The 12,089-nt window shown below is 34.1% G+C and overlaps 1 protein-coding gene across 1 annotated transcript in view; it reads right to left on the bottom strand.

Annotated features, from left to right (window-relative positions):
- The window catches only part of EXOC2 (exocyst complex component 2), a gene marked incomplete at its 5' end in the record, with an annotated part of 101,245 nt that overhangs the window by 70,201 nt on the left and 18,955 nt on the right, over positions 1-12,089 (bottom strand). The window contains 4 exons of the mRNA XM_010164373.1: positions 4,941-5,059; positions 7,986-8,088; positions 8,597-8,678; positions 8,787-8,932. Of these exons, the coding sequence (XP_010162675.1) occupies positions 4,941-5,059; positions 7,986-8,088; positions 8,597-8,678; positions 8,787-8,932 (450 nt within the window). The remainder of the gene's footprint in view (positions 1-4,940; positions 5,060-7,985; positions 8,089-8,596; positions 8,679-8,786; positions 8,933-12,089) is intronic.

Below are 12,089 nucleotides of genomic sequence, written 5' to 3'. Positions count from 1 at the left end.
TACTATCCAGGTACCAGGTTTGAAAGTCCCTAAACTTCTGAAAACTAAGTTCAAAGTTCATATTAAGTAATTCAGACTTTAGCCAATACAAGGCATAAAATACCAGCACAATTCAGTTTATCATTCAACTATCTCTTGCTAGAGATTTAAGAAATACTGTTTTGAGTGAGCATTGTGCTATTCCAATGTTAAGCTTTATATTCATAGCCTTCAAAAAAATGTTCTTTTTTCTGTCTATTCAGTCTCATGCATTTCCCTCTAATGTATCTATGTACTAAGTAACAGCAGCAAACTGGCTTTACCTACTTCAGGTCTTTCCAGTGGGCAGCAATGGTGGGATGCTATCAAGTTTATAAAAGGAATCCATCATGCTTCAGGAAATAACTTCATAACAATAAAAAAAAAGGTTGCAAAAAAACCAATAGAAGAGCACAACTGCCAATTCCATTAGGAAGGCAAATAAACATTACATGTCAACCATAAAAAGTTAATAAATCCATATATTTACAAACATCACTATGTCAGCAGAGCAAGAGCACCAGCCAATTGCATGTGGGTCCCAAATCTACAGCTGCAACTTGAATTTAAGATTCGGACTACCACAGAAGCAGGAGAATGGCTTAATGTAAGGACACAAGCACAGGAGTTTTAGGATTTGTGCATCCCCTGTACTGCCTCGTGCTTCCATTATGCCTTTGGCTATGCTGTTTGGTCTCTTTGTCCTGGCTGCCCATACTTCAGAGTACTTCAGAGCAGGAGAAATTTTGATCTGCTGTCATATACACATATTCACTCACTCCTTAAAACATGTGGACTTGGATTCCAACAGCTTCTCATAATATGAAATTCATCTGACTGTATTATTTTTTTTTTAACCTTACAAATGAGGAATACCTACTATGGTTATACAGAGGAAGAGGTAGACAGGCAATGATGGGTGAGTAACAACAGACATATCTGAGCATGTTGAAACATTAATCTACGTAATTCAAGACTAATCAGCAAACCAACAGGGTTGTTTAAGCCTGAGGGGAAACAATACATTAATACAGATACAGAGATATTCCTCAAGGGAAATCCAAAATGCTGCTGTAAAGTACTTCATACACAGGACTTGAGAAAATTTCCCATCCTACTTGTACCTGTTGAAATAAATGAAACCAACTAACTAATGATCAGATTACTTCATCTTTCACAATTAATAACTGTCTATTAAAGTCAAAGGAAATATCCAATTGAATAATTTGCTGTTGGTAGTTGTCAGCCTTTAAAAGCCACACTGCCAAATTACTTGACAAAGCCTAGCACAGCTTGATATACCTTTCAGCTTTTAGAAATAATAGTAACACAAATTGTATTAACTAAAACCAGAATTTGAAACACACAGGACTTCTGCTAACCCCTGAAACAAATTCCAGGAGAGAACTCAAAGACCATTGCAGCCCTGTAATCTTGCCACAGCTTCTTCTTTCCGGCTGCATCAGAGATTGTATTATGCTATGATACTTTACAGTTCTAGGACATGCTTACAACTGCAGAGTATTTCTACAAAATGGAGTTAAACTCTAGTAACATCCAAGCACAGAGGCTTTTTTAAAAAAATAATCAAAACTTTTCATGTGTTAATACTACTGAGAGTGAAGTATTCACAGTTAGATAAAAAGTATATACTTAGATATAAAATCCAAATAAACATGTATTTAAACACATCTGTAATACACAAATTTTCTGATAGCGCCTTCAACCACCTCAGCATGTATATTAGCTCACGCCACTCTTCAACTATGCTTAGAAGACCCTTGAAAGTACAGAGAGCAATCATCAGACAAAGATAAGGAACCTACAGAGGACACAGAAGAGTAGATTTAATTCTTATCAGTATTGCGGATTTGTCCCGATTGCCATTACTAGTGGCCCGAATGAGATCATGCATCACTAAATCTCTTAAAGAAGATAAGAGAAGATGCTATATCTATATAGGAAAATGAAATTATTTCAGTTGTAATGACTAAAGGGTCAATCTCCTAATAGTATGGGGACAGCTGGAATAATTTTGTCCCACTTAGTACACTGTTGGCTTGTCATATTAATGATTGAATTTGGAGTAAGCTCTCTTTAGGTTTGGGTTTTAGCTTGTTTAGCAAATAATTGCAATCTTAACCTTCCCTTCATGAATACATCAAGTCCAGCAAATAAGTTCTTTGATAATATTTACTGTTTGACAATCAGCTACAAAAATCCCATCATGTCTAACAGAGTTTTCAATAAAGACTTTTCCAGGTAAGAAAAGCAAAGGCTTTCATCTAATTCCAACTCCATTTTGGGTAGTAAAATTCATGTGGGCACAGCTCTACCTTGAAAACTAATAAAACAGCAGCAAAATGCTTTGGCACTAACTCAGTTGAAACCTGAAAAATTGTGCAAAAGTAGATACAATCTGCTACTGGGGTTTAAGTTTACTATGCTGAAAAGTTTTGACTCAGTCAGTTTGAACCCACAGATTCACAGTCAGCAGAAGAACTAAGCTAAGAATAGCCAGAAATTGTTGGTAAGTTCGAGGTGGAACTGTATGTAATTGCTGTCTGCCTAATCCAGCACCCACAATAGGAAGACTAACATCTGCTAGAAACAATGTCCATTATCCCTGTTGAAAAGGGAAGTCTAGAAAAAGATGTAATGCCTTCTTCATTAAAGTATCAACCTTACGACTCACCTCTTCCTTCAAATGCTTAATATACAAAATAATCTTTTTTGGAAGCATGCTTTAAATTGAGGACTTTGATGTTTGAAAATTTATTACTGTTTTCTCCTAAAAATAGCCTGTGAATTTATGAATATATAAACCACATTTCCAACTTAAAGTTGATGAGATTCCTCAGTCTTGCATAACCAATTTGATATCTGAGTGAAAGCCCATATTTTCCTGTTTGAAAAGCATACATCTATTAAAGTAGATTAAAATACATTCCATGTCTCTGATCACAATCAGCATTTTTCTACTTGGCAGTTAACACCAATTCTTCCAAGTTTTCTTTTTTTCCTTCTCCTGTCTGTTATATGCCAAAACTAAAGATCTATGGAAAGTAAAAAACATGTTTACCAACATTCCTTTGTCCTACTAGATACTAAGAGAGAAATTCCCTCAACATGGATCAATTCTCGAGTATTTTACAATCTGTACAAACACTACATTAGTAAGGACCACATAAAAGGCTGGAAGAAAACTACTGAAATTTGATGAGCTCTTTAATAAAAGTGATAATATATTAACATTTGTTTCCTATATGCACTAAGTGTTAACTATTTAGACATGCATTTACTGGGCATTCAAGTTACTTAAATTCCCTCTTCTGTGAGCCAAGCAAAGCTGCTAACATATTAGCCCCTTTGATATTAAGGCTGAGGGGAGATTTGTTGCAAGAAAACCACCAAACAGGTTGATATTTTTGAGACAAGCCTTGGAATTTAGACACATTTTCCCTTCATTTATTGGAGCATGCATATCAATTATATAGACTACTACAACAAAAACAGTCGCAAGCTGTTAGTATCTTCACGTCTCTATTTTTCTTGCTAAGAAGCTGGGAGCCAGCTAACATTTATGCAAATGAGCAGAGAAAAAGAAATTAGAATTGTGAACCGTGGTTGTTTTTACAAGTGAGTTTTGCTTCGGATAGCAGTATGTTTGAGGGAGGGTGGGGTGGTGGCAGTGGTCTCTCAGGATTTTGACGAGGAGGGAAGGAGGATGAGGAGGTTTTGGAAATGTTCTAGATTTTAACCAAAAAGCCAAGAAATCAACTTGGTGTTCTAGCTGTGCCCATGGCACTCCACACCATGTTGTGGAACAAAGATGATCTGTGCGTGCTTTAAGCTAAAACTGACTGACATCACTGTCATATAGGATGCACCCTGTGAACTCTACACCTGATGTCATAACCTCTGCTAAAGAGAGTTTAAGCCTCCTGCAGCAATTTTACAGCACATTTCTGTAGCAGTTCCAACTCAGTAAAATTTTTGTGGTTTCTCAGAAAAGAGCAGGTTATTTGGTTTGGGATATACATGCACTAACAGTAAACATACGAGTTACCTACAAGCCAAGAGATGCCAGATTCCAATATGCCTACTCATTTCAGAAACAGTAGCAAACTCGATAAGACTTCTTGAGAAACAAGGCACTACTTGTCATTTTCTAATTTAAAAATACAGTTTTCAGAATTTACTACTAGAAATGACAGGCCAATAGCCTCCCATGTACTCCCTTTTGAACATAAACTAATGTGATAGACTATGTTAACTGGTAGCTAAGTTGCTGTCAGCAATACCTGTGAGTGCATGTTTCTTCGAGGAGCAACACTGGCAAAGACAAATGCAACTAAGTATTCTTATTTGTCTTACTATAATATTGTCTAAACATCTTATTTGTCCACCTCACAGGTCTGTGGTCCAAACAGTATAATCTGAATTTTGAAACTGCACACAAACGAAGAACAAGAGAACAGTGTATTATCATTCACTGCGTATCAAGAAATTACATATTATCCCACTATGTATCCACAAGGCCCTGCATGCCCATATGCTAAGGGCATATCTTGCGACAAAGAAATCTAACTGGCAGATTCAGACAACAATCCAAACTTCATGTGACCTCAAAGAAGTATTTTGAAAGGACAGTAAACTTCAGATAAATGATTGAAATGTAATGCTTTTCCCATGTAAAGAGGTTAAAAGTTTTAAGTTAAACAAAAGAAAACTCCAACTGCCGTTTTGTTTTTATAATAGAATAAAGAAAAAAATACAAGTCAGTATTCAACTTCGTAAAAAGCTATGAAAATTGATGGGAAAAAACCCCAAATATCATTTGTACAGTAAAGCTTGTCAAATAAAAGGCAATGCCAAATTCCTAAGTGTCTAATATATATAAAACAAAAATACATCCTTGCCTTTTTGTTCTTTAACATAGCTCTCCTTACAGTTGTGCATGAGCTGCAGAATCCACTGATGTTGAGCACCAATGCACTGCCAAGCAGGGTCCCCAGGCGCATGAAGATCAGAAAGATATCTGTAAAACCCAGTCCAAAAATCACAGCTCTGACTTAACACACTGAAAGCCTCATTAAAAAAACAGACCAAAGATATACTAAGAAATACTTTTTTCTTAAAACATAATTTTAAAAATTCAAGAATAGTTAAGATACACTCATACCTGATGCAAACACAAGCTCTGCACTCTCCCTTTCTCATTTAAGTGAAGTAAAATTCCATCAAAAAACTGTTGTAAATAAATAAAACCATATCTATTTAATATCATTTTAATATATATTTTCAGTTGTGCCTCTAGTAAAGTACTTGGGAAACCAAGCTCTCTATCTGCTAAGGTTGCATTCAGTACTTCATGTTTCACTTGGAATCAGTGATGACATCTCAAGCACATAAAATATGGTATTTTTCTTCCCACTCTATATATCCTGATTGTATCATCACGTAACCTTAACAAGTAAGTACAGAAGGAATTAGTTTTTGGCAGCTCATTAATTTTAGCACATGCATGCACAAACAAATGTAAACCAAGCTCCTGGTTGTTTTGGTTTTGGTGGGAGGGGTTTTTTTTAGGTTTTTTTTTTTTGTTTGGCTGGTTTTTTTACATTAAAATGTGCACACACAATCTGAAAAAATAAAGAGGGGGGAAAGATGGGAGAGATAATGAAAAAGATTGTGGCTTCTAATACACAGAAGCAAAACACTCTATCTTTGGGGACAGAGGAGTATTAGAAGTCTGCTGTTGTGATTTTGAAGAGAACACAGAAGTAATATAGTCTAATGTATGGCATTCAAGACAATTTTCAAAAAGCTTATCTTAAGCAGTGCAGTGAACGTTCAACTCCTTCACAAAAGCTGTATTACTATAATAATAACTAATGTTAATTAGGACTGTGTTGCAAAATTCTGTCTTCTTTGAGAACGATCTGTAGTATTTGAACAAAAAATAAACTGTCAAAGTAGGATTGGTTGGATGGATGAGAACATTACATAACCAACCATTTTGACAGGATGACATTTATAAATTATGAGCTCAAGTCCCTCCTCAGTGTTAAGGGGGACTTCAGTCTTTGCTTAGACACAAAATTAAAAAAAAATAAAAATTACCACTGGTCTTGGAAAAAATACACCTACTTGGCTGTTAAGTGATATAGTAAATTGTTTCTAAATAGTATAAAAACTGTAATAAAATGGGAGGAAAATATAAATTGAAGCCTAATTATGAAGATAAACATTGAACATCTGAGGGGGAAAACCACAGTATTTCACATCTTGGTCAGCCTTAGACATTGGAGACATACAAAACAAACACATCAAGGAAGAAAAAACCTCTTAAAAATAGCAGGTTTTATGCAAATAATTTTACAATTAGGATTTTGTTAATTTCCTCTTAGCTGAAGTGCTCTAAAGAAAGCTTTCTTCACACCTTGCCTCCAGAAAATTTACATTAGTATAACCACATTAGCACATCCAGAGTAATGACACTAATTTAATCACTTTGTATGCTGGGATTCTGTTAATTGATTAGAACTAAATTATTTCACATCACTCCAATCCCGGCACTCCTCATTATACTGTTCTACACGTGAAATGCATTTGGTAGTTACATTAACACAGCCTGTTTTAACATAAGCTGGGATATTTGTAAAGGTTCAATACCTCAAGGTAAGGAGCTAGAGAAAAACTAAAGAAAAAAAAAAGAAAAAAAAACAAACCAAAACAGACAAAACCCCCCCCAAAACCAGGAAAAAACCCACCTCAGAATCAGACACATATACAGCTCTGATTCTTCCAAAGAATTTTTAGAGGAGGTCATAAAACCTGGCTTAAATAAAGAAGCTGCTCTTTAAGGTTTTCGTGACTGACATAGAAAGGAAACAGCAGTGTCTTCCTCAGAAACAAAAAAGGCTTAAAATGCATTTCCAATATTTTATATATTGGAATATTGGCAGTATTTCTATAGCACCCAGAAGAATGAGAAGCACTCTACATAGATGTACACTGGTTATTCCCTCAGACTAACATAACGTAAAGGGACCTAAGATACAATACTATACACAGACCTGTGTGACTGGGCCTGGTGAGCATATAAAGTATTGATGACCTCAGGCAGGCATTAGAATTTTAAGAATGCTTTTCACACACCACATTTGGTCTACATCTATTAAGACAACTGTAAAAAGCATTGAGAATGTCAAGCCACACTAGGAGCCCTAATAACACCCAAAACTCAAAAGCTTTCTAAGTAAAGCCATCAAATGTTAAAGTTTGTTTCCAAGGACTGCAAAGCAGGCTAAGGTCTACTAGTAGAAAAAGGTCCAAGCAACTTATGTCAGTATGCCTACAACAGACTTCAACATCAGCTTTGTGAATGATAGAAAACCTAGGAATTTTAAGGAAAACTAGGGAACTGGTTCACGTTCACAAAATATAAAGGAACTACATCAGTTAGACTGAGTAATGAGTAATAAAAGAGCCAAAGCCAAATTGAAATGACAATCTGGATTAAAATCTCCCTATTATCTGACTCAGGATGATTCCATTTCAACACCAAGTCAAGCTGAAGTGTAAGACAAGTTAATAAGGAATCTATTTTGAGATCTGCAACCTGTGAGTGATCATTTCAGACATAGTTCGCAGTATAACGGATTAGAGGAAGCAACAGAATCTAAACATGCCTTAAAGATTTAAAAAAATAAATTCAGTCTCAATTATCTTTTGTTAAATTGCTCTCATTCAAGAACTGATTTTCAATCTTTCAATAAACAATCAAGAACCAATCCATTGCCATCATTTATATAATCATAAAATCTCAATATACTCTAGCTTACAGCTTTAAAATTAGTATTTTAAGCACAGCAAAAAGTAGTCACTACCCTATTTAGGAAACAGATTTAAATAGACATTTAACACTATATGTCTGATGAAGACACTAGTCAAATGATTACCTTATATATCGTTTCTGATCATGCAAAGTTGATGGAGTTTCAAGAAGCTTATCCAACAGAAGTTCTCTTAAAGCTTCAATTCTGGTTTCAACTTCAGCATAATCTAGGAGTAGGGAGAGGAAATAAATTCAATGTGTGCCTTTAGCAGTGATATGAACTGAAAATTATGTTATTTTTCTAGGACAACAGACGCTTCTGAAGTTAACGTGGAAATCAATAAAACTCATTTTATAACAAGCCATCAGAAAGTTTTGATATTTGACAGTTCTACAAAACCAGAAAATTGGACTTTGAAGTCTTGCCAACAATATGCAGTGAGAGATACTTGAAGTCACATTTTAATTACTGTAAACTTTTTAAATGTTCAGTAATACCAAGTCTTAATAAATAAATAAAATTGGCTGTGATTTCATGATTTGTAGTATATACCTCACTCAGAAAACTTGCCAAAAATATTGTTTAGAGTAACTGGTTCCTATAAATCTGTAATTTTTATGGATTAAAATCCATATAAAACCCAAATAAAGCTCTTCAGACTACTATGTGCTTTTCAGACTTTACATTAAAAAAAAAAAAAAGAAAAGTAGCAAATGACAGAAATCGTATCTTACATTTTTTGAATACTTGAACCTCTGTCTTTCCAAAGAGTGACTTGGCTTTTTCGTAGTCATTAATTACCACATCATAATCACCCTTAAAAAAAAAAAACAAACACAAACAAACAATAAACACTTATACTTTTCAAGAAAAAGGTAACAGACTAATTTCAGCAAATAGAAAAGTATTTTCAAAGGATTATACCTTCTGGATATTCCTTTCAATATTCAAGGGAAGGTTGAAAAGAAATTTAAAACGCTGAAGAACATTAAGTGCGTTTCTTGTTGAATCAGCTTTGTCCTTGCGACCCAGCACTTCTTGGAATAAAGTATCTGCTGTATTACTGGCTCCTATTTTTCAAAGGATGAAAATAAGAAAAAGTAAATCAGTTCAAATGACACACAGATTTTCTTCATTTTAATGAGTCATTCAAGTTTTTTTAGAGCAAATGAGTAACTATTGCTTAATTTTTATAGTTTTCTGTTCAACTGTGTTAACATTTTACAACTGATGAAACACTATTTCAAAGTGAACCACTTAGCATTTTAATGCGGTAAGACCCTTGTGCAATTAAAAACAATCACTCTTCCCTATTTCAAATGCTTAACTTTGCAGCAGATATTTTACAGTTTGCTTTGGCTCCACATCTACATTTTACAACTAAATTATGCACCTCAGGATATGGACAAAGTCACAGAAAGTTTTCTTTTTAGAAAAGTATAATTTCATTATGTTAATGTCATAGTTTTAAGAGTTATCTTTGGGTTTTGCAAACAATTTTTTTGTTTTCAAATTAAGTCCTCAAAGTTATTAACAATATTTGGTATTTAATAGAGTCACTTAAAAGTACCAATGATTAAGCCAACAACATGACGGAAAAAAAAAAGTCTAACTAGCGGATGACTGTAGCAGAATGACTATAAACTGTCTTCACATTGCATTAAATGTCTTACTGTCTTCATTGCATACAGGATCAAACCTTGGTCAACAATTTTGTGCAATTAAGTTTCTATAATATCTGTGAATATTCTTCAAAAAAAAAAACCATTTTAAAAAGCCTTAAAACCTTTTCTATCCAGAGTAAAAAGCATTCTGTTTTGTAACAAGGCTCATTTCCTAACACAGAAAAACAGAATTTCATTTATAGTAGGGAAGATTTACATTGCACGCCATTATTTGCACTTTTCAACTTGTGACTCATTTTTAATTAACAAAAAAAAAAAAAAAAGTGGAACTGTTTTAGCCTTTTTGATCATTGCGTGTAGAAGTTTCTACATTATCTGGTCTAGTGACTATACTTTAAGCAAAGATGAAAAAAATTACATCAGTCTCGCTGGGTGGCTTGCATGCCATTTTCTCTAGTCAACACTGTGGGTGGCCTGCTCATGTTAAAAGTAGTCTTTGTAAAATAATTGTTATATCTAAATAATGTTTAAACTTTGTTGAAATTTTGAAGCCTTGATGTAAAAAAAGTTTTATCAGGATAGCTATTCCTACTGCATACTATTTAGCATAAAATACTTTAATCCATTAAAGAGAAATACACAATGAAAACAGCGAGCTAGACATTTAAATACAGACCACTGATAAAGTATGATTTTTCTCTTGAGGTTATAATAAATGCTTGTTTTGTAAATCCTTCTAGTAAGCAACATTTGGTTTTTTTGAATTCATATGTTTCTTGTCTATGCTTTTATCAGCCAAGAAGCAACATACTGTATCTGGGAATTAAAGTTATATTCACAAAGCTTTTTTTTTTTTTTTTTTTTAATTCAATACAAGTATTTTTAAAAGGTAATTGGCAACTGCAGGAATAGCACAGTGATTTCCATCTTTAGTTTAAAACTACATGCCTTCATCTCTTTCTGAATTAATTTGCAGTAGCAATCCTAATTCAAGTAAATTATTTTACTTTTTTCTATGGGCACTTTTTCTGCTGCGGAGAAATGGAAATATATCAAATTACTTATCGTGTCTTAATGAAATTCAATACTTCACGTAAAACTGGTCTGTCTTTTTAGTCTCAAAAGAACACTGTAAAATTTCTTCCACTCCTCACCCCTCCAAACCCTTTCTAACTTAACAAACTTTATCTCTTGATTACTGATGAATAATCTAAATAGAGTTCACAGATAAAGAGTCAGCTCCTATATTGACTAAGTTTTCAAAATAGATGATTTGTCTACTGTGCACAAATTTTTTTACTTCAAAATAAAGCTCTAGTTATCCAACAGTCGTCTTTCACAGACTCTGACAAAAACACTGCATAATGGAATTTGATTGACCTCCTTTAAGACACAATTCTTCATTAAATTCATTATAGTACACCATATGTTTTTACAAATATATATTTAATAGCTTGTTTGGCAAGTAAATTTAGCACATTTATAATTCCATCTGTAACACCAGACTGTGCTTCTACTATCCCACTCCATTTCAATCCAATAATTTGGCACACTCTTAACACACATTCAGATGCTGCAAAAAACATTCTTACTCTTTGGAGTTTGTAATCAAGCTCACAACACCAATTTTCTTTCAAAATATGTACATACAGTCTATAAAATGTAAAATTTGATTAAAGATTTAAAGTCATTTTTGAAAGCAGGCCCTGTTACTCATGGATTATGGAAGCTTTTCAATGGTCAGACAAGAAACAAAGCTTTGATCCTAAACTACTTTGCATAATATTATTTACTCTTTTTAAATCCTTGTATGCCTACTTCCCTGCCTCCCATCCATCATGACTTGCAAAGTGTCAGAAGGAAAAGCAGCCAATTCTTTTCACAGCAGAGCCAAACTTAATACCACTCCGAAGTGCCTGGCACAAGTTCCTCTACAGATCCAGCTTGAAAAAGACAATCTGCATTATCTGCATATAGATTTCAACCACCATTTATCAAATGAAACAGCCATTATATATTATAGGTAATCTGTCTCATATTAGTGTGTGTAGGAAAATGTCACAGACCTAAGTTTTGGGGGTTTTTTGATTTAAAATCTGTCACACAATTTTCTCGAAGGGAAAATGTTCTCCAAGAAATCTGTGCTTGCTGCACGACATAACATAAATACAGAGCACAGAGCATTAAGGACTGCAGCAGCAAATTTCAGCAGACTATTTTTTCTCCTACCCTATATGTATCAAATATTTTGCACACATAGACACACTCTATAGTCTCTGTAGCGTGTGCGTGAGTTTTTTGTGGGGATTTTGGCTGGGGTTTTTTCGGTGATTTTTCTTTTTAGGTTTTTTTTTTTGTTGTTGTTTTTGTTTTTTTTATTCCAGGCAACAAGATGGGGGAATAACAATGTTCAAACTACACCTTTATTGTGAGTATTAATGAATCTCTACTGAAAAGAGCTAGAGCTGTTCACAAAACCCCCTGCTTTCTTTGTGCTCCCCACACAAACACACATACAGTCACTGCTTTCTTCATACAAGAAAAGAAAAACAGTGAACTTCCATGTCACTTTCTTGATTTCATAAAACACACTCAGACTTTC

This window comes from Antrostomus carolinensis, unplaced genomic scaffold (genome assembly GCF_000700745.2).
Source record: "Antrostomus carolinensis isolate BGI_N321 unplaced genomic scaffold, ASM70074v2 scaffold3263, whole genome shotgun sequence".
NCBI lineage: Eukaryota > Metazoa > Chordata > Aves > Caprimulgiformes > Caprimulgidae > Antrostomus > Antrostomus carolinensis.
This window is presented reverse-complemented; position numbering and strand designations above follow the sequence as displayed.